At 45.6% G+C, this 22,263-nt stretch overlaps 1 protein-coding gene across 2 annotated transcripts; it reads right to left on the bottom strand.

Moving 5' to 3' along the window:
- Positions 1–368: 368 nt before the first annotated feature.
- LOC104496617 (plastin-3) lies at positions 369–21,463 on the bottom strand. 2 transcript variants are annotated; one of them, XM_010139762.1, is made up of 16 exons: positions 21,377–21,463; positions 13,505–13,668; positions 11,042–11,171; positions 10,481–10,613; positions 9,102–9,183; positions 8,297–8,462; positions 7,109–7,251; positions 6,025–6,051; positions 5,817–5,912; positions 5,125–5,320; positions 4,373–4,451; positions 3,612–3,726; positions 3,359–3,492; positions 2,393–2,516; positions 1,683–1,807; positions 369–851 (listed from the first exon to the last, which is right to left on the bottom strand). In XM_010139762.1, the coding sequence occupies exons 1-16, from the start codon at positions 21,441–21,443 to the stop codon at positions 719–721; spliced, it is 1,914 nt and encodes a 637-aa protein (XP_010138064.1). In that variant the 5' UTR covers positions 21,444–21,463; the 3' UTR covers positions 369–718. The 2 variants fall into 2 exon arrangements, with proteins under 2 accessions (XP_010138064.1, XP_010138065.1); XM_010139763.1 differs by lacking the exon at positions 6,025–6,051.
- Positions 21,464–22,263: the final 800 nt, after the last annotated feature.

Genomic DNA, 22,263 nt, shown 5'->3' on the forward strand with positions numbered 1-22,263 from the left:
GTATTCTCCAATACAACTTTAAAAAAAACCCAAACCAAAATAACCAAAACCCCCCTTTTTATAAGCGTCAAGAAAAAAACCTGCCACGCCTCATTTGTAATCCAAACAGTTAGATGTATAAAAAAGCACCATGTACAGAGAACACCAGAGGAAGGTCCACCTTCCCAGTTACACGTTTCTCATGCAGCATTGCGAGCTGGCCGGCAGGTCCCCATTTTGTACTGTATCTTTTATTTGCAAAATTAAGGAAGTGGTCAAACCTAGAACATGCTTGGACCACATAACAGAAATTAAACTGGATCACAGATAGAAATCAGATTTGTTTCCATTACAACTCATACCAACCACCTTACAGCCCTCGGGGTCAAAAAAACCACGCACCAAATATCTAAGAAATAATGGAACGAAAACAGCTCCAGAGCGGTATTGCAAGATGCGGGCCTGTTATGAATGCGTTTCTGTGAGCTCTTGAGAAGTTAAACTCTCCTTTGGGAAAAGAGCACATCTGTTGGTTAAAACTCCTCTCCCTGAGAATTTTGGTAAGAGTTTGTCTTGCAAAGCAAAACAAAGTCCTTTGAACTTCAACAGTTCCTAGGCCAAGAGCATTTCAACGTGGTCACAGCCGATCTGCTCCTCATGCACCCAGGGTGGCAGGGTGGGCTTTTGTTGCGTTTTGTTTTTGTTTTTTTTTTTTTTTCCTTCACATGGATCAACACTTTTATGCTCGCTTCATTCCTCTGCCCATCAAGCAGGCAAACACGGTCATGACCATCTTTGGTTTCACCTCCACAAGATCTTCTGGAAGAGCATAAACTCTGGCTCCGATTCTTCTTGCCATGGACACAGCGTACCTATTCACCACGGGAAGAGGAGTGGGTCAGCACCGCGACTGCTACCAATAACTGACAGTTCAGCTCCTGCCCTATCAATACAATCTCACCCTTTAGCCTCTTTATTAAGATCCAAAATGTGCAACAGTCCAATCACCCCACATTTATTTATTTTATGGGGTTTTTAAATCTTCTGCTGTATTCCTTTTCCTCAGTAAATCTTTAATGAGCAAAATGACCTTTGAGTGTCAAGTCCACTTTACAAAACAGTTTAAAAATTAGTATTTGTTAATAATTAATAGCAATTAATATTTGTAAGGGCTTATAGCATGTATAACCAAGGATTAATCAGCTAACATTTACATTTCCCCTCCCGTTTGCTCTTTAAGAATAATCAAGCGAGACTATGATCTGCAGGAAGGTTTGCTGACATTCTGCCACTGAGACCAGTTGCAGAACACGCATTTCAAAGGCACGTTTTAACAGCCGTACTTCTCACTTCACCTGCGATGATTCAAAGAGATTCAGGAGGGTTTAATTTCAAAACCCTGAGCCACCAGCTGAGCACCCCCTGCCCTGAACAAGCAGGTGAAAAAGAGGATCGTTGCTAAGAACTGCTTGGGCTGTTCTGCATCTCTCTCAACAAGTTAGAGTCCACTCAGCTACTCCCTCCAGCGTCTCGGGCAAAGACAGCAACTGGATTTCAAGAAGCACTGCCTGTCTAAAAGGGCCAGTGCTAAAAGAGATTAAAAACACAGTAATAAACTGTGGTAAAAGCACTTGCAGCTTAAGAGCAGCACACAGAAGGCACACTCATTCAATGCCAAACAGCTCTTGAGACAGCAAGCTTACTTAGCATTATTTTGTTTGTCGTCTTCTGATAGATGACCGGTCTTTACAAGGTCATAGTTGATACAACCAGGCTGTATAGCATCAATTAAATCCACAACCGCCAAGCTCGTGCTGATAGTTTTGTCCTAGAGAATACAGGGACAGACAAGAGAAGATGAGTGTCTAATCCTGAAAGCACACTTCTCACCTCAATTCAGCTGCTCTGCAATAGGCAACAAAACAAGCTTTAAACAAGCCGCTTCAAAGCAGCAGTGTCAGTGATTATTCCCCAGGGGCCACAGGGAAAACCAAACTGCTGCTTCTCCTTTGGTAATAGGACCAGATCATCACCAAAATACAAAGCAGGCAGATGAGATGTGCAGGAAAGTCCATCCCACTGATCACACCCCAAAGGACACCACTCACCTACAAACGCTCACCAGCTCCAGCCTCTATCTTTGCCAGCAACTCGGCCCTCATTCTCTGTCCCAGAGCCCGACCACCCTCCCCCTCCTCTGCCACCCCATCAGCTCTCTTGCCTCCCTGCTATTCCCCACCACAGGCAGTCATAAGAAGCCTTCTCTCTGGTAGCTTGAAGCCACTGCGATCAAGGACAGAGTGAATCCTGTCCTGTTTAAACCGCTTTCTAAGATGCCCCTGCTGTTCCTCCAACCAAGGAAATACTTTTTTGGGCAACCCTGTCCTTTTGGATGCAAGAGGGGAACCTGCACCTTGAAGTTCTGGATGGAGGTGGACTTGCCAGCTTCTTTCAGGGTCTGGTTCACCCAGCTGACTATGATGTCATCGTTAGCTTTCTGACCATCACCCAGGTCCTCGAGGACATTCAGCGTGTACCTGAGAACCAACAGAGAGAAAAAGATTAGGCACAGAGCCGGCGCAAAGGCCCAGTGAATGTGCAGCCAGGATGCAATGTAAGCCCACAGCAGCTTGGAAAAATCCTCACACAGTCTCAGCTCTGCTTTTTATTTTTTTAACTCCTTTAGCAAAAAAGGACAAATCGTCTATCTTAAGAGTCATTTCTGTGAAAACATTCGGTCTTTCTAGCCTTTCGAGGCCTTTGATATGAGCTCAAAGAACTGCCTGCACTCAGGACACCTATTAAACTGTTTCACCATTGACCATTTCCACTACAGGGGTAACGCACTACCTAAAAGATGTGGATCAACTCAAGGTAGCAGTCTCACCTCTAATGCCAAATACCATGCAAAAATTTTGCAGATGTGTTTGCATGATCACAGAATTCTTCAGACATAGAAAAAGGACTATCAGCTTACTCTGCTATTAAATTTCTCCTTCCCCCCATTCCAATGCAGAAAGGGATTATAAAGCAACCCTAGAATGTTTCTCTCAATTTCCAATTAAAAATTAGAACAGAAAAGTTGTGCAAATGTTCCTGCATGTGGATCAGACTTGCGCAGGTGACAGAAATATGAACCTGGTCAGCAGGATGTTCAGATCCACCAGCAGCATCTCCAGAGGTCTCTGCTCTAGCTTCCCAAGTGCAGCAGGACAAGTTCTGCCACAGTTTTGTCCAGCTGTATCTCAGACACCACCCAAGAACAGAGTTTACAGTCTTTCTGGGTGACCTCTTCCAGAGCTGCAACGCTCTTGTGGCAGAACACTTCCCAACCTCTGTATTCCATTCACAAGTTCTACATGCTTGAGACAGGTCCTACCTTCTCATCAACTGCCAGACTAAGGCTAGTGTCAGCGTCGGGTTTCCGTCATTCAGATCCTGTCCTCCGATGCCAACCAGGGAGAATTTAGCTGGATGCTTTCCCAAGTCTACAGCGTAGTTACAGTTTTCTAGCTACACAGAAAAAGAGTTTAAACAGAAAATCACTAACACAAATACACTCACTTGACTGGAAGCCTCAAATAGGAAATTCAGTGTCTGTGACTTCTTTCAAAGTCTTTTGAAATGCCTACCTTTTTCATATTTGCTCCAAGCTTAGGGTATGGAGGCTTGTTAACCTTATTCCAGTCAACAGGAACTTTGATCTTTTCATATAATTGTAGTATTACCAGTGCATCTTGGAGATCGCTGAAGTGGAAAACATTGATTAAGCCTAATGTTTCAAGATTTAAACGCCCTGACTTTGTCACATCATAATTACTCTTTACAGGCTGTTATGATTTCAACAACTCTAAAAGGAAAAAAATTCAAACCACTTTGTAGTTTTCAGGGCAGGAGAAATGCTCTGTGCATAACATCAGCTAACTGCTGAGCTACAGCAGGCTGTAGCATGGTAATTATCAGCAACAAATCCAGGGAAGAATTTTGCTCCATAAAATCCAAAGGTAGCCACCTCAGCCCACTGACTATGGGGACCCAGAGTACCTTAACCAGGACATCAGAGTTAGGAGGCAAGCCCGTGAAGGGAATTTAGTTCCAGTTGCTCTAATGCAGTTGCTCGAGTAGTTCCAAATGTATTGGGCTATCAGGGTATTGGTTTACACAAAGAGAGGAAAATCAGCTATCCTCAGCCCTCAAAGCCACTTGCTGGTGTGCCAAGTGCTGGCTCAGACGTCCCTAAGCTACAGACTGCAGGGAACACACAGCGAGCATCTCCCACTCCCCACCTCACCCTTTCTCAAGTTCTTCGCTCAGCACTGTGGGCAACAGGACACCAGCGTGGGCAGAACTCTAGTCTGATCTCTTCAGCCTCTCCCAAGAACTTAGCACTTACCCGTAGAGGTGATTTACATGGGGGTTCACACCAAGGGAGTTCATCCAGTTGCGGAAGGTCCGTTCCTCACGTGTCTCTCCTAGAGAAAACAGGTTCATGAAACTTCTGCAAGCTCAAAGCTGTGCAGGGTTTTCCACTTTACAAGGCAGGGAGCTTTGAGCAGCGTAGCTCATCAATTAGGTTTCAGAGCAGAAAAGGGTTTTTTTTTTTTCCTATTATAGGTGGGGTTTGTTTTTTTTTTTTTAAAGGAAGAGAGTTGCCCTGATATCTAGTTTTGGATATCAGTTTGATTTCTCCAGGCCTCAGAAGAGCACGTGTTTTGCACTTTCTGCAAAACATCTGTCTTTCACAGAGGTGATAGCCAACTGCTGTCCGAGAGCCAGGCAGCCGGAGCCCTAACGCCAGTTCTTTCCTCAGCCAGGGCTCCCATGAACGTCTCACTGAACTACCGAGGTCCTCCTGCCCACAGCAGGAAGTGGAGAAACCAAGTTCCCAGTCCTGCCATCAGGACTGATGGGCTGCCGGCAGTGCTCCCACAGGTTCAGGCTCCACATCAGGGGCAGAGCAGCTGAGCAGGCTGTCAACTACCCTCCTCACCTGCACCAAATGATTAAAGAATCACTGCAACACTGAAACCTTAAATCAAGGGTGTTACTTCAATGGAGACACCTCTGCTGGGCACAGACTCTTGTGACAAGCATTTACTTTAGATATTTCCCGCCTGCCAATTTTGGGACAGATATGGCCATCACCTTCCAGAAGGTTCCAGTCGATGTCCTGGTTTTCAGGCTTGGTAAGTGCTGGGTACTTGTTGAACAGGTTGGCAACGAAGGCCAGGTTCAGTTTGGGATTGCCACTGACCACATCAGCTGGTGTGACGAACTGTCGGCAGCCAAGCCGATCTGCCTGCTGAAGCATGTACTCTGCTCTTCTCAAGTCATCCTTCTCCTGCCAGGGAGGCAATGGACAAGAGCTGTCATGGAACACACTGGGCTAAAAGAGCAGATGCTAAAAAATCTCCTGACTGCTAGCGGGGGCAGTGTCACAGCTGCACCCGCCTTCATTAGGCATCACTTGCTAATCAAAGGGATGAAGCATGCATGCTAATCCCTGCTGCTGTGGGTGTAACTGTCCTCGTCTGTCTCGGTATTTCTCCTAGCACGGTGCTGCCCCAGTTTACATGCTTTCCAACCTGTATGCTTTTTGAACTTGGCGGTTCAAAAGTAGCAGTCGGCAGGCTCCCAAATGGACCATAACCACAAATGATTTCTCAACCATACGTTAATTAGCGGGTAGTGATCAGGCCTGCAACAACCACTCATTTAGCACATAACTGACATGTTACATGCTCTGGAAATTAAGACACGAGGTTACCTAGATGTCATGGGCATGACAGGGTACAGGTAGTTCACGCCTGTACAGCGTGAAGAGCCTGAACACTTACATTGAAACCCGACATGTTAATATCGATCCGAGGCTCTCCTTCCTTCTGCCCTTTAGGTGCAATTTGATTGAGGAGGTGGAAATAAGCTCTGGAATCCTGAAACGGATGAAAAAGAAAACTCAGGTCTCCTGCACAGAGGTGAATACACCGTAATGATTCATACAGGGCTCATCTTTAACAAGTTCTTGTGCATAATTGGCTTATGTACCTTTACTGAATTACCAAAGTCTGTAAGCTTAAGAGAGCATAATGGCAGAAATCCAGGCAGCAGAAAAGGAAACAAAAAGGGAAACGGTTAGATATATTTAAGATTAAAACTACGATTTTTAACTGTTTGAAAGATGCCTTTGCTGCAAGCTTTGGTGTCACAGCCTGCTCTCCAGTGGTCAGAGGCGGTGACTCCATGCTGCTTGCTCTCACGGCCCCTACAGCAATTCGGAATGTTTTCTCCTGTGCCTGCCCATTAGCTGCAGTAGCTTAAAGGAGAGAGGCCTGGGATGGTCATGAACTAGGAGGAGCAGACAGCTGCAGTAATTATTTATCAGCTAAAAGTCCTTTCAGTGCCCAGCACTAAGAAGGACTTCAGCACATCTTGGTTGCCTGTGGGTTGCACCAGACAAGCCAACAGCTATCAGCAAAGCTGTAAGCAACTCTGAAATCAGAAATAGGAGTGGCCATGTGCGTGTGCACTCCTGCACACACACAGGGGAGCTCTGGGCTCCCCTTGCACCTCCATTACCATTTTTCCCACCTCAACAGGTTTTTTAAACCTGGAAACCACTTCAGTCTTCATTCTCCTCCTCAAAACACCTGGCCATGTGAATAAGCTACAGAAACCTGTTGAGACCAGCATCCAAAAACTCCACATTGCCCAGGAGTCACCACCCTCCATTTTTCACTGGTGTTGAGAGAAGAGAGCCAACCCCTCACACCTAAAAACAGCTATAAGACTCCCTGCTCCCACTTCTGCTCAGCCCAGTGTAGAGAATAACAGGTCTTGTTTCCCTTCCTCTCTCCAACCCATGATTTCTTTTTGGATGAAATTCCATCATCAGCACTGGAGGAAACACTCAAGACAGGTTCAGCACTGGGCTCAACCTCATGGCAAGGGAGGACAGCACCGGGTAACTTAAGTGAACCATCCATAAACCCCTTGTTAAGCCTGCTCAGTATATTCAGGTTAAGAAAGGCCCCGTTTGTGGATGAAGGGTCTCATTTACACATGCAAGCACAGTCCTGGCTGGCTCGCAGCCTTTTCCCAGGCACATGCAAGCCAGGAGAGCTCTTGGTACCTTGATATCTGAGCTGAAGTTATTGATTTTATGCCAGCCTGCGTTTTCCAAGTGGAAGTTGGCCCATCTTAGGAGCAGCTCTTCTGGGGATAGTTTCATAAGGTCCTCCAGATTTTCACCATCACGAAGTAAGGCAGCCAGTGCTAGAAGACAAATGCTTGTGAGGGGAAGGAAAGACTTTAAGATGCAATCCTGCATACCAGAATTAGAGCTGCAACAGCATTTTGGGGGAGAAGGGGGGGACAATACCAATTACTGAGTAAGTCAAAACAATACAGGTATCAGTGGAGTTTTCCTGAGTTGGTTGTTACACATAAAAGACGTAGGAATGATGTAGGAAACTGTGTGTAAAAAATTTTCCATTCTTTAGTGTAATAAAATTCTCTTGATTTTACATGCAGTCTTTTAAGCTGATGACAGCAAGCTAAATGTAAATGTACTTCTATCCCAATGAAAAAATGCTTCCAAGCAGTTTCATACGCACTGTTTAAAAAAAAAAAACCCAAAGAAGCACCCTTTCAGTCGGCCAGTGCTTCCCTTGCCATGAATTTTCAATCTAAGCCAAACAATGTTACCTCTCCACGACTAAAAAGTTTAAATAAAAGACACCAAAGCCCCTCCATCCGAGTGCTCTTACAGCCCACACCAGAATAAGAGAGCTCTCTGAATGATTTGAGAAGTTTAAATTTTGAAGGCTGTCATGCAGGACCAAGCAAGCACCGGGCAAGAGCTGCAGCACCACTGTCCCACTGCCAAGGACAAAGCAAGAGCTCAGCTGCACCGCGGACAGTAGCAAGGAGGACTTTTGCAACTTCCAAACACCGCTATGTGCATATGGCTGAACCAGCGGGAGAGCCTGAGCAGAGAGAGGCATCACAAAGCAACATGCTCACCTGCACAGCAAGGCTTGAGCCAAGGTGCATCTTGACTGACAGACGTCTGTTTAGCCAGTTCTCCAAGGCTGACACACGTTACCAGGATGGCACAACCCACCCGCCTGAACCTGCTTCACAGCTATAAACAGGCTGGAGAGCACTCAACTTGGCACAGGCCCTGGTGAACCTGAAGGCAAGTACCCCGCTTTCAGTGGCGAGAAGGGGAGGGAAGAGGCAGTGACTAGGCTGGAGATGACAGTGTAAGCAACATGGTTTTCATGCTTTAGAAGTAATCACTTACAGCTTCATTTACCTTCATACCAGCTGAGCTCGATGTCGGCGAACAAACCGATCTTAATAATCTGCCAAAGAAGCCCAAGGACCAGGTGGGGTTTCCCTTCCCTCAAGTCCTCTGCGCCAATATTGACAACATGACACCCGATGGCAGATGCGGAATTCAATGCCAGGTTCAGGTTCTCCTGCAAACGACACATCCAAATGAGACACAGCCAGGGGAGATGCTGCTTTCACCCAGCACTGGCAAAAGCAGAGATTTCCCCCTTGTACTTGCTCCAACAGCAGCAGCTGGGAGGAAACGTCCCTGCCTGCTCTCTGGCTGAAGTTTTAACGTAGCTGTGGTGGCAGCAGGCTGAATCAATAAGAACTGAACCAGACACCAGGGTTTAATTTCAACCTTTGGTATTTAGTTTCAGCCTCTGAGTTAGTCACATCTAGTGGCATCAACAAGAATAAGGCTAGAGAAGTGTTAAGTTATACGCACAGTTTATCTCACAAAACCAGCCTATGTCCTGCTACAAAATGATTCACAGACAGCCAGTGCCAATAACCTCACTGTGGTAAAAAGCCAGCGCTGTATATAATCACTGCAGCAATGGCAGGGGCGCAGCGCACCTCGCTTTTTGTCATTAAGTTAGCACTTGAACTGTACCCACAGCACCGTCAATTATGTGCAGTACAAAACTGCCTTCAATAATTAAATGCAGGTTATAAAACTCGCTTCTTTCCAGAGTTCCACAATAATGCCTCGCGCCACCACGCTGCTTTCGTCCCTTCTGTCTAAATACGAACTTCAGCAAAACCACGAATGTGTGTTATACCTGAATTATGAATGGTGTGAGTTTCTTCTTGTTAATCGCCCTTTCATCAATCGTGTCCGGAACAGAAAGATTGATCATCTTGCTGGTAGGAGGAGAAACAATAAACACTAAATGTTGTTCAACTATTAATCTCAGCAAAACTCAATGCACTGTTACAATACTCACCACAGCACATTTTCTTTTGCCTGTTTGGTTTTGTGTATTTTTTTTTTTACATCAAGCTTGTGTAAATCGGAAGTTAATATTTATGTTATCGAGAATGTATTTGTAACTAATAGCTAAGCCTGAAACCTTAAACATGTTACTGGCCACTACTGATCTCAGCTGCTGGAGCAAAAAGAGCACATGAATTATTCACAGTGCAGTCACTGAACTAGCGAAGACTCACTGCTCTGCTGACATCCGCTGCAGAGTCCAGTAAGGCAACACACTTCCTCCTATTCTAAAGGTGTGCTACTGCTGGCGAGAAAAAACTGCCCCCAAACCCCACTTTTTTGCAAAGATTTTTTTGCTCAGTGGGGAGGACATAGGTGTAATGGATTTTTAGTAAACAGAAAACATGGCAAGTTTGTACTTTGTATTATGAACTACTTCCTACTCAGTTCAGTCGTTGCCTGAAGACCTGAATTACTTGAAACTGGGGAAATTAGAAAAAAAACCCACACAAGCTAAAGAAAAAAAAAAAAGAAAAAATAAATGGAAGGGAATGGGAAGATTTTTGCATATTGATACAGACTTACTGAAATTCCAGGGCCATCCAGCTCTCCTCTATATTAATTCCCTTACATTTAAAAACCAAACCAAAATCACAGAACTCAAAGAAACCCTGTACATAGAAGGCAGATAGTATTTAGCAGTCCTGGATGCCTTCTGTTTTCAGCATGCAGCAAAATAAGTTACTTCAGTCACTTAGTGCAGCTAAGTGACATCAAAGGCAACAAGAGGATTTCCAGAAAATCCACGTATGGGTTATTTCATAAGGTCACTAACATTCCCACAGAGGAAAAGGGGCTATTTAACACACCTGCCAAATGGTCTATTTAACCACATCTGCCCTCCCCCAAGCTACCTAGCTCAGGCTGTTTGCAGCAGGACCACTTCTGCCCCCACGAGGCACCTTCACCCCTTCAGCAAACTCAGTCACAAGCCCACACAAAAACACCACACAAAGAGACCAGCCTGTGAAGCTGGCAGCAAAGCTGGAGCATTATGTAATGACAATGAAAGCCTGGGTGACTGAGCCCCTTTTCATATGTGCAAAACATTATGCACACACCCTAGTCACAAAAGCAATCTAAAACAGAATCCAAATTCCCTGAACCACAGTTTTGGGAAGTTTTTTTGGTGATTTTTTAAATTCAGGAGCCATCATGACTTACCATAGCACGATCCCATCTCCCACAGCTTTGAACAGGTCATCTGTATTTGGGTTCATTGGAATGACATGCCTACAGTCGGGATCACTTTCCAGGGCTTTGTTTATCCAGTTCACAAAGGCATATTTTTCTTCCTCTAAGATAACCAATTGTAAATTTAATACAGGCTTCTTCATAACATAGCAGAGTTTTCCCCAAAAGAATCAGTGTACAATGGCCCAGGGAAATAGAAGACTCACTATCACACTATTCTGTTAGTCACACAAAGTTTAAAGAAATATGACTTTCACTTCCAATTACTGGAATATTCCTGTTACATACTCATTACTCAACAACTTTATTGTATCAAGTGTGACAGAAGGACTTCATCAGCAAGCACAGTTAACGAAACAAGTAAGAACACATTTAATTTACACACTGCAAATCTTGCATTACATCCTAACTCTGCCCTGCTCTCACCGTCACGTGAGATCGTTCCGCTGAGAACGTGGCAGGGCAGCAGAAATCTGCTGGGTTTGGCCTGTGGCCTCTGCCCACCCGAAAGAGGAGGTGAAAGGCAGATACCTGAGTAGGAGTGCTGCGTCCCCTCGCTGGAGAGCTCTGAGGTCCCCCCGATGGCACAGATGCCCTCCTTCCTGTTAATTGCTTTTCTGAACGTTTTAGCAATATCGCTGCTCTTCACCTCTTGGAAAATCTACAATTTAAAGCACTCTCTTAGACAAGGAAAAATTGTCTTCATAAAACGAAAGGACCACAGCAGCAGACATTTCTTCTCAGCTTTAAAGCAAATCTCGTAGTAAATCCGCAAATGTGAAGGGCCCAGCAAGGGTGTAGTGGTATTAAATTTAACACAAATAGTGGGGCAGAGAGTTGTCTCACTCTCAAACACAGATTGCAGGTGCCTATTGAAACAGAAGCACTAGGCATGAAGTACCTCACACACATTTACCTTTTTAAATAGATTTGAAGAGACCACTAAGGAAAAAAAAAGTGAAACCTTTGCAGTCAGAGCAGGTACACATGCAGAACCAAAGCTGAGAAAGCTGTTGTGCAATTTTAACCTTTCTGCGTAAGCCAGATGCTCGTGTGACTGTGCCCTTAGTTCACAAACAAGACTTTGTCCTCAACACAAGAAACAATTCTAAGAGTATAACAGTCAAATGTGCAATAATGTGAACAACAAGTGCTCCTGCTGCTGAACGAGGGGCAATCCTTGGGACAGCTGACAAAACACCTTCACACTGGAGGACAGAGGAGATGCCGTAGAAAGATCACAAGTGCCATTTGCACAGGTTGTGTGTTACTACTAGTGGTCCTAATGTCCTACAGAACCGAGCAACCATCAGAAAAAAAAATTTCAGTGGCTTGAAAGCCTGCTGTAACTCCCTCAAAACTTCAGCAAATCAGTTCCAGCCATGCTGAGAACACAAATGAAACATGGGCAGGTTCTCTGAACACCAGCCAGAAAGAGGCAATGGAACAGCACTCTGAAGCAGAACAACGCGCTTCTGTTAAAAAGCGAGAAGGGGCCTTGCTCCCCTGGCCACGGAGTGTGACTGCAGGGTCAGCCTCCTGGCTTCAGGCCTCACCTTCCCCATCCCTTAAACGCAGGGAAGGTGGCAGGTCAAGATGATGCAGTACTGTTAAACCATCTCCTGATGGTCTGCAGAGGTTTGGCTCACCCCAGTGATCAGGTAGAGTTGAGTGAAGACTCAAGAGCCCAAAAGTTTGGGTGGATCTGGTTGGTTGGTCTTAAACATAAGGACTTTGATACAGATATATTTATTTTAAAATGTGATGGATTGATTACTGGTACTGCACACCTTCTCTGAAAATATGTGCTTTAACGCTGAGGTACCACTAAGTCACTTGGACCCAACCTCAAGTCAGTTCACGTCACTCTTTGTGATTTAAACCCCAACAAAAGCGCTCAGAGTCAGAAAACAGCAACAGACCCGTTTGTAAAATCCCTACAACTAACCATTGCTTCTACTGTACATTTAGAGGCCCATAAGACATTTCTTGTTTATTCGATCATTGGTACCATTCAGATGTGACAGAAGAGATCTATTCCTTCCTTCCGAGTTGCAAAGTTAGAGTTATGGACCAGCTCAAACCAACAACTGAAACATGCACCCAGCATGCAAGTGTTCACAAACTGCAAATTCCAACTTACTAGGAGACTCCGAACTCAAAAGTTCAGAGGGTCTGAAAAGAACAGAAGGTGAACATAGAATAAGAACTATCAAGAAAAACAGCTGACATGAAAACAACTCCCTACTGTACATGCTTTTATTACTCTTTCATCACTCAGTCATTGGAGTATAAAAGGATGAGGGATGGATAGTGAACCAGTAACTCAGAAGTGTTGTGCTTTTGTAAAAATAACAAAAAATATTGAAAATTCTGACCTCTTTCTTAGAAAAAGTCTGAAGGCTAGACCCACCCTCCAGCTTCTAACTCCTAGCTCCTGTTCTTCCCTTTTAAGGCAGTTTTCCTAGATCAGCATCCAGGACTGATCTCCAAGCATGTCTTGAAATGCCCTCTCAAGTCTTTAGCAAATACTTGTAGTCCCATTAAACTAAAAAAGGAAATTATACTGCTTCGCTGGGAAAACAAGCATTCATCTATGAATCTGGAAAAACTGAGTAGCTTCCAGTCAGTACTGTAAGCCTGGAGGGCTGGAAGTCTTTTCTCCAGTTGTCACCTCACGTGAAAATGATCTTTGGGCCTCCAGCAAAGTTTCTGTATAGGAAAAGCATGTGGATTCTTTTCGGTTTTAGTTTAAACCCCAACATACTTCCCTTCTGTCCACATCTAAAGGCTGGCACTGACAGCACAAACGACTGGTCATAAGCAGAGATCTGTACAAAGAACTGTTTTTTACATGGCAAAACCTCGAAAGTGATCACTTTGTAGAAAGAAAACTAGGATTAGGGTAAGCCAGGTTCAACCTCTTCTACCCTCTTCCTTAGCTTTGTCTAAAAGGGGTCCCCAGGCTGCTGAAAGTTCAGAAATAACACTTACATAGACAAACTCTTCAAAACTAATCTTCCCATCTTTATTCTTGTCACCGTCAATCATGAGCTTCTGGATGATCTCTCTGACTTTGTACCCGGGGAGAGGCAGGTTGGCTTCCTTGAAGAGCTCGTGCAACTCATAGTCACAGATGAACCCATTGCTGTTGAGGTCTGAGGAAGAGAAGGAGCAGGAGGTTTTAGAAACGTGCCAGTACCCTGACAGGACCAGCGCCAGGCGGCAGGGCAGAAACACAGCCCCCATGCTCAGAAGTGCTTCGTGGAGAGCAACCTGAGCACTGGAGGTAAGACATGGATGTGAGGCATAATCTCCTAGTGCGGCTCAGCACAGCACACCTGTTCGGGGCCACGTTGTGCAGAGCGTTCATCTTTGTTGAAAGCAAGATCTGAGCAGGACACGGACACACAGCAGGATGCCCACACAAAAATACCAAGCCCACATTGTACACTACTCAAGGGATACCACCAAGAACACACCAAGAATCTCGGGGATGCAGCAGTCTCAGAGCAAGCCACAAGATCTCTCCAGCTTTGGACAACGGCAGCTTTGAAGCAGAGCTGACCAGAATGGTTCTCGGCACACGCGACCGAGTCAGCTTTAAAAGATTCACAACAGAGCATCTGCATTTTCATAAACCATCTTCAGAGCGTTTCTTTTTACATCTAACTGCAGCTGGCTTTGTGTGTTAAAAATAGACGGTAATGAAACACAGCACTTCTTAGTTTGAATTGAAAACACTAAGTCAGCACTGCATTTACATTTTTTTATCATGTTGATAATGATGTTACCCATTTATCACTGACAGGAAACTGCAGACAGATATTTTAATGCTGCCCAAGAATGCACTGCAAGGACACTTGCTTTGACAGTCAGCCACCAAGCCACCGCAGCACTGCGTGCTCAGTGAATACCTTATCACCTTCTAGATTTGCAAAGAAAAAAACCCCAAGAATCGAGCATGAATCTGGAGCTTTTGTCAGCGCATCTGCTGGCTGCACAGGGAAAATCCAGCAGCCCTACTCTTTATTCAGCCAAGTGAGGTTTTGCGGCCACTATGGACAAGACACAGTTTGGGTGCCTCCTTCCTCAGGCTGGCCGGGCTGAGCAGACAGTGTGGTTCACAGACCAGCTGGGCACAGCAGAGTCAGGTCCACGAGCTGCCAGAGCATTTGAAGCAGCTGGACAGCCTAGATTCGCATCCTAAGACGTAAGCACGACCCTCCAGCACGTTCGGAGAGACAGGAGCTCAGGGCACATTGTGCTGTAACCTGCTCAACACTGATGTTAAAATCCCTTCGCTGTAGGCAAGTGGTACAGACAGCCCAGAGAAATTAATTCTGTGTCTGAGCTGCCATCTCTTCCCACGGCCTGGGGCTGTGGGGAGACACTAACCCTGGGTTACTGCTGCTGGCGGGGAATACCTGGATAGGCTGAGGAGGCAGAGACTTGGCAGTCTCCTACAACTGATTCGCTTGACTGCAAACACGGTGCCTGTACTGAGGACATCAGCCAAGCTGTTCAAAGCTAAACAAGAGCAGTCTTTGCATTTAGGCAGCTGCGTTACCTTCTCTCCCACCTGCACAGCTCCTGGGGCTGTTTTCTGTCAAGTGAGCTCCCCGCCACCAGCTGCCAAAACCACACCATGCGGCGAGGCGCCCAGCCCCACTCAGCTTCACCAAGCCACTCTTCTGCCCACGTCCCACACAGCAGGATTCCTCTGCTCTTTACACGGCAGCAGCCTCTCCCTAAGGCCGTAGAGTTCAGCTCTACCCAAGCCACAGCTCCTGCTGCCCAAATGCCCTCACGGTCTGCAGGCTGCTGCCAGCTTCCCAGGCCCCACAACCGAAGGGCTGCAGAATTCGCTTTTGTTCTAGAAGGACTCTCACACCACAGCCACCGCGGTCAGGATTCATGCTTAAATGGAGATACTTTCAAGAACAAAGGAAAACAATCAGGATAGTTCTAAATCTGTTTTAGAAAACATTGAAAATCAATTTTTTTACAATAGGACGTCAGTGGTGGTGGTTTTTAGGTTTTATTTCACAGCGATGTTCCAAGCAAGCAGTATGTCCACACCACCACTCCAACCTTCTTCATTTTCCAGATCCATATGAGATTTTAAAATTGTTTTTATAAGTTAGCAAGAAAGTGAAATTCAAATGCTTTTGGCAAAAACGCAAGGTAACTCAGCAAACCTGTACTCCCTCCTACACCTCCGTCTCTAGGTCTCAAACTAAAGACATCGATTCCAGTGGATTCATAAATACATTAAACTACCTTATGAAATTTCAGGTTTTGCAATATTGATGACAAAATAAAGTGGTTTGGGCCAATGGTTAATGATAGCAACAGGCTGCTGTCTGGCCTTCAGTTTTAGAATTTTAATCCAAAAAAATATAAGCTTACAAAGGCAAGCTTTATTAAAGAGTCCAGCCTGAGAGGTCATCAGCAAACTATTTCCCCTCTAGATAAATCACAGCGGTTTCCGTTACAGTTTTCTTATTATTAAATCTAACTTCACAACATGCATCCTCTCTCTCCCTTACAGCCAGTGCAGAAAATCAGACAAGAAGGGACTTGCTGATGTCCAGGACCTATGGACCCAAAACATAACTTTGCTTTCACCCTCAGCACACCTACAGCCACCATCCCTTAGTTTAGCCTGCGCTCAGCTGAACTGACCACAGCCCTTTGCCATGCTGCCGAATTCAGCAAGTAAATCCAGAAACGCCTGTTCATCACTTCTTCCAATCAATTCACCACCTAGAAAACTGGTTTACATCTACCCAAATGTTAGCAGGCAGACAAAAATAAGACTGCAAAACATATATTGCATCCTTGATGGGTCAATCCTTGATGGGTGTCATTCTGATTTAGATTTGGCAAAGGTTTTCCTCTTGACATGTCTAGCTTAAGCATTCGAAAGTGTTTCTGAACCAGGCTTGTATGTGCCATGTCTCAGCCTGTTCAGAAGTGAAAGGAAAAACACAATATATGGTATTTCATGAGGCAGAAACATGCTGGGTGAGACAGCAGGGAACTGAGCTCCGAAGTCCCCATCTCTAATACACTGGGGAGATGCACAGGTAAAAGGATGCTTAAACCTGTTCAGAGCTGAGTTTTACATAAGAAGCCCCGCATGTCTTCTGCGGGTATAATCTAGTTCAAGGAATTAATCCCCAGCCTTGCAATTATACTGGTTTACTTGCAGAACAGAAACCATAACTGAAAAAAACTGATCGAAATGCAACGGAGGAGTTGGCCCAGGCTGTTGTCTGCTCCATCCATGCTTGCTCGATAGACATCAATCTCGGTATGAAAGCATCAAATCTAGCTGCAGGACAGATACCAGGAATTTATTGCAGTCTGGGTCAACATCTGCCCATTCTGGGAGTTTCATTCACCCCTTCAAAGAAGCATATTCCCAGTCCTCCAGATGTGCCCAGTTCAGAGAAGATTTATTTCTTATCACTGAAAAAAATTTATTTCTAATCACTAAAGAATTAGCAGCTCTGCTGCACGAAGAGCCATCTGAAATGCACACTCACGCGTGAGCACAGGAAACTCAGAAGCATGGTCCCAGAAAAGATGCTGTCCAACGAGAGGCGCTGCGCACCAGTAGCGCTCAGCACCTGCACGGGGCTCAGACAGGCGGCACATCATCAAGGGCAAAGGGCACACGCTGCTGAGCAGTGTTCCTTACTCAAAGCCCTCGGGGCTCAGGACCTGAGTTCTTCCAACTCTTAATGACATCCCAAACACCCACCTGCGACAGTTACTGTTCCACAATAACCTGGGAAAAAAATTAATCGCTGATTTACTGCACATATTAACAGGGCACTGATGCCCCTTGGGACACTTTGGGAATGGGATTTACGAACGGCATTTACGAACGGGAGAGGCCTGTTGGCTCGACTGCAAGACCCCCCACCAATTCATTGCTTTTGCAGTAAAGATACTCTCATTCCAACTTTTAACTTCTTGGTCACAGAAGGGCAGATTAAAGCCTGCTGGATGTTCCAGCCCATGGTTTTCGGCTTGGTAGCAGAGTTGGGTAACCTTAACTAGTGACTGACTGTGTGGTGGAATATGGACCCGTTCTTCTCTTCACATGTCAAAAAAGACAAATAGGCCTGAGACCCCTATCCCAGAGTGCAGCCGCTTCACTTCCCACTCTATCCCCTTCTCTGGCATCACAGTCTAATGTACAAAACAGCAACATCAAAAAAAAATTAGTCACCTTTTCAGCACCAGCAAGTTCCATAATTATTTCCAGCATTACTGCAGGTCCGCCATATGGCGCCTTGCTGGACGTCCTGCAAGAGGGCCAGACTTCAGACAGAAGGTGGTCTAAAATCCCTCTAACAAAATCTGAAACTGTATTCAACAGCTGAAGAGGCTGTCGAAATAGAAGCTATCCAAACAAAATCCTTTGGCGTAGGACCCAGAATTACTAATGGAAGAAAGCAAAATTGTTTTAACAGACAAGCTACAGCCTGGATTCATTATAATCTGCCTGATGGAAAGGAAACTACAGTATATCTGAAGTTTCCTAATTCGACTGGAAGATGCCTGCACACCAGCGCACCAAACCTGGGAAAGGTCACCGCAGCGATGCATGGCACCATCTTCTACCCATATGCAGGTGGGTCAGCAAAGCCACAATAAACAAAACCCAAAAGCTGCTTCAAGCTCTGGCTCAGCTTCCTCCCGACAAGGACTTAAAATAGCTTAAATAACAGGATGTAAGAGGGGAAAGTAACCCACACGTTTCCTTTTAAGGATATATGCTCAGCAGGACACACTCCAGCAGGATCACACATCCCTCTTTGCCTTAAGCTAACATTTCAGAGCATTGTTTCACCACCTTGCAGCAGCGAACAAAGCGTTCAGTTTGGTTATTGTTTTTAAATACTTCATGTTTCCAGAAAAGATGCTTATCTCTGCTACTGGAAGCTGGAAAAAGGAAGACTTTCAATACAAACACCTAGTTGTAGCATGCTGGGAGCTGCTTGTCTGAGCTGTAGGTGACTTTACTGCTAAGCTTAACCTTGGTTTCTCACCTGTGAGCTGCTTCTAGCAGCAGCAGGTAGTAGGTCGATAGCACTCCTGCCTTTTGCTGGCTGTCAGGGAACAGCACACCAGCTGCATGGGAGAGAGGGGATACCTGAAAGTGCCATGGAAGGCAACTGGTGACAGAGTACACAGCAGCACACCTCACTGCCTTCCAGCCACCACCAGATGTCTCGACCCAGCTGCATAGAAAAGCTGGTCAAACACACTGTCCTGGTTTGGGCTAGAACAGAACTCACTCTGTTCGTGATTTTATTTTTTAGCTCAGTCTCATCTAAGTGACAGCACTTTCTGAAGTTGATGGCAGACTGTGTTTGCTTCTAGAAGTGGTAACACTTGATGTTTACAGTCACTACCAGGGACTGGGATGCAGAAAGGCAACAAGGTATTCCATTCCATATACATCATATTCAGTATAAAGCTGAGGGAGTCAAGCTCTCCTCTTCAATGGGCAGCATCTGAGGAGGACTCTGTCCATTCCGCCTCCGACCCCATCCATACATTCCAGAATCCAGCTCCTGAATCTGGTTCCCATCTGGCACTGAGTCCAGTCTGGGACTTCCCCAGAGTCTGCCCCACAGCATCAGTGGTGATAGTGGTGTGATTGCCATCAGGGGGTTGATACTGGTTTTGCATATATTCCCTAAGACTTTCTCCCTTATTCCCTTTCTCTTCCCCTCTGTCATTCGTCTAGTGCCCAGCCCAGCCTTAACTCCTGACACACACCTTTGAAGTCTCACCAACCTACAAATCCAGAGCAGAAACTTGCCCCATGCTAGAGTTAAAGCAAGTCTCCAGGAAGCCTATGCAGCCACACATTGGAGCAGGGCACAACTTGGTGAGCAGAAACACCCCATGAGAAGCTTTCTCCTCCCACATCTCCTTTATGACATCCTAGAAGCTAACCAGATGAGTCTTGCTACAACCGTGTTTCTCAGCTGCATTCCAAGCCTTCCAGGTAGCTGTGAGATGAAAGGAAGGCTGCCTTTTAAACAGCAGCTTTAGTCCAACTTTTCTTCACCTTCACTAGAAATGGAATTAAGACATCCCAGTGAAAGTCAGTCAACCAGTTAGTGACCAGTTCTGTATCCCAGGGCAAATATGGCTCCTTTAAGCAAGAATAGAAGGAACGAGAGCATTAAAGGCAATGACAGGCGTGTTCCCACAGCAACGCTTGTGGGCTGTACCACACACAAAACAGAAGGCAGCTGAAAAGGACTAGCAGATCCCATCTCACTTGTGGGTATGTCCAGGCTAATTATCACATTTCTCAGTAATACCTCAGTTTTGACACTGCTTTTATAATTTAAAACCAAAGAGGGATCCACCCCTTCAGCAAGGTGAGCTGGTTTCCTAAAACAAGCCAAATTCTACACGAGTTTCTCCGCGTTTCCAGTGCAAAGGCAGTCAGCCAACCTAATCTCATTTTCCCCACACGTTAATGAAAAAGAGCCACTGTATTCCAGGCAGGTTAATCATTTTAAGTTCACCCAAGGACAGAATGGGCTGCCTGCATCCCAGCCTTATTGAGGTTGGCACTCAGAGGCACATTAGGCAGCGAGAAGTACGATGGTCACTTGTCTCCCTCTGCAGCAGCTCACTTTCAGCTGCTGGAAAAGTCTTGGGAAGAATGAGACAGGAAAGTGAACTGCCTGAAATGCCACTTGCTTTGAGACCCAACAGGAAATACTGCTCCATGATAATCAGTTGGTTTTGAAATTCCTATTTCTCTCTGCAGGTTGCAAACATAGAGCAAGCGAGAGTTTTTAAGAGCCACCCTGCTCTAGAGGGCAGTTTACCCAATAAACATGGAAAGCAACTACCAATTTGAATTTATAACCAGTGCTCTAACGATGCTGATGCCCAGTTAGGAAAATGAAGTACTGGCTCTGACCACTTGTGCAACTCATTCCTGGCCAGTCCTGGGTGTGGTTCTCCAGCCTCATGCGCTGACCTCAGTACACACGGTTGCAGTCCAGCTCTCATCCCACCCCACCCTGGCTTTTCTCTGATCCTCCAAGTAAACCACATCAGGAAACTAAACCAGCAGAAAGCAGTTTTCTCCATGAAGTCAGTTTTCTGTTCACTTCAGCTCCCCCAGCCAGCCTGCCAAAGGCTGCTGTGATACCAGTGCAGGGAGAAAGCTGGAAGGCAGGCAGTGGATCTTGGGCTGTGCAACTCCTTGAGCATCACAGGCTGTCAGGGAGGTGAGAACCAGAGAAGACAGAGCCACCAGAGGGCAATGCACATGCACTGCAGCCACAAAGCATTTCATTACCACCGCAAGCAGCTCCATAATGGCCAGGTAAACCGACACTAATTAGGTTTGCCTACAAAGCTTACAAAACAGTGCCTCGCATGCACCTGCACAAATCAGAAACACAGCACCAAGACTTACCATCTGCAGGGCTCAGCCACTCCACCATAATCAACATCATCAGAACCAAGCACTGTGAAAGCCCTGAAGGGATGCCGGGGCCAAAGTAATGCAATACCTGTTTGCATGTTTCTTCTGCTCTCAGAATGCAACAAAACCCACCCTGGAGCTACAGGGCAAGGCTATCCGCCAGCACTGACAGCCAGACTCATGTCCCTTCCTTTGTGCTCCTTCACTAGAAGTGAGAAGCCAGAAGCAACAAGGCTGCCAAGGGACACCTTGGCAGAGAGAAGATCATGAGAGCAGCAGATTGCCCACACCCTGATGGTACCGCTGCTCCTAGGGTTGGGATAAATCCATTCCAAATGTACAGCAGACAGGAGCAAGGTCCCCTTCTCAACATGACTTACCAACTTTGGCAAAGGCCTCCTTGAGTTCCTCCAGCTCATCTTTAGATATCTGCATGGTGTTGGCCATCTCATGAATTTAGGAAGTACCTAAAGAGAGAAAAAGGACGCTGTGTGTGAAACCAGGCTGCATTCAAATGCACACAGTTTTGAACAGCAGCGTAACAACAATCAGTACTAAGGTCACTACGGTTCTCCAAGCCACATTTATCTTCCCACTAAGAAAACAGAGGAGTGAAACTCAGAAGATGCAAAATGCACTCCTTAACAAGTGAAAAATCCCATTAGCCTTGTTAATATTTAGCTCTGTATATTTATTTTATGGGCTACGCTATTCTGCACACATTAAGTTACCTGCTATCAGTGTGTTCTGAGGTTAGAAAAAGCTCACATATCCAAGGATTTTCCACAACTTTGAGCACAAAATTGAAATCCAGAGTTAAAAATATTAATGCAAGAGACCACTGAGAGCTCTTCCTGCCTATTGGTCCCCCAAGAGCACACAGCTACCAAACCCAAATAATAATTCTGAAAAGGTCTTTTTGTACAAAGCAGTATACCTGATACTTTTTGCAAAAAGGAAAGTCTCCTTTTCTACCATTTGAATAAACACGTTTCCCCAGAGCCAGTCTCTCAATAAACTATGTAAGCAACCGGCTGTTTGCAGTGCCACCCTCCAGACCCCTGAGCAAGGCACAGCAGGAACACTGCAGGCAAGTGCAGAACAGCAAGTACCAGCCACGCTCAAACCCTGAGCACGCAGAAACTCTGCTTTGATTGGACTTCCTTGATGTTTAAGAAACAGAGAGGATGAAGCATACAGTTCCTACACCCATCTGCTATAATCCTCCATTCCAAGCACTGATCAGGTGCCACCAGGCCAGTCTGGA

Source organism: Buceros rhinoceros, unplaced genomic scaffold, assembly GCF_000710305.1.
Source record: "Buceros rhinoceros silvestris isolate BGI_N320 unplaced genomic scaffold, ASM71030v1 scaffold12437, whole genome shotgun sequence".
Lineage (NCBI taxonomy): Eukaryota > Metazoa > Chordata > Aves > Bucerotiformes > Bucerotidae > Buceros > Buceros rhinoceros.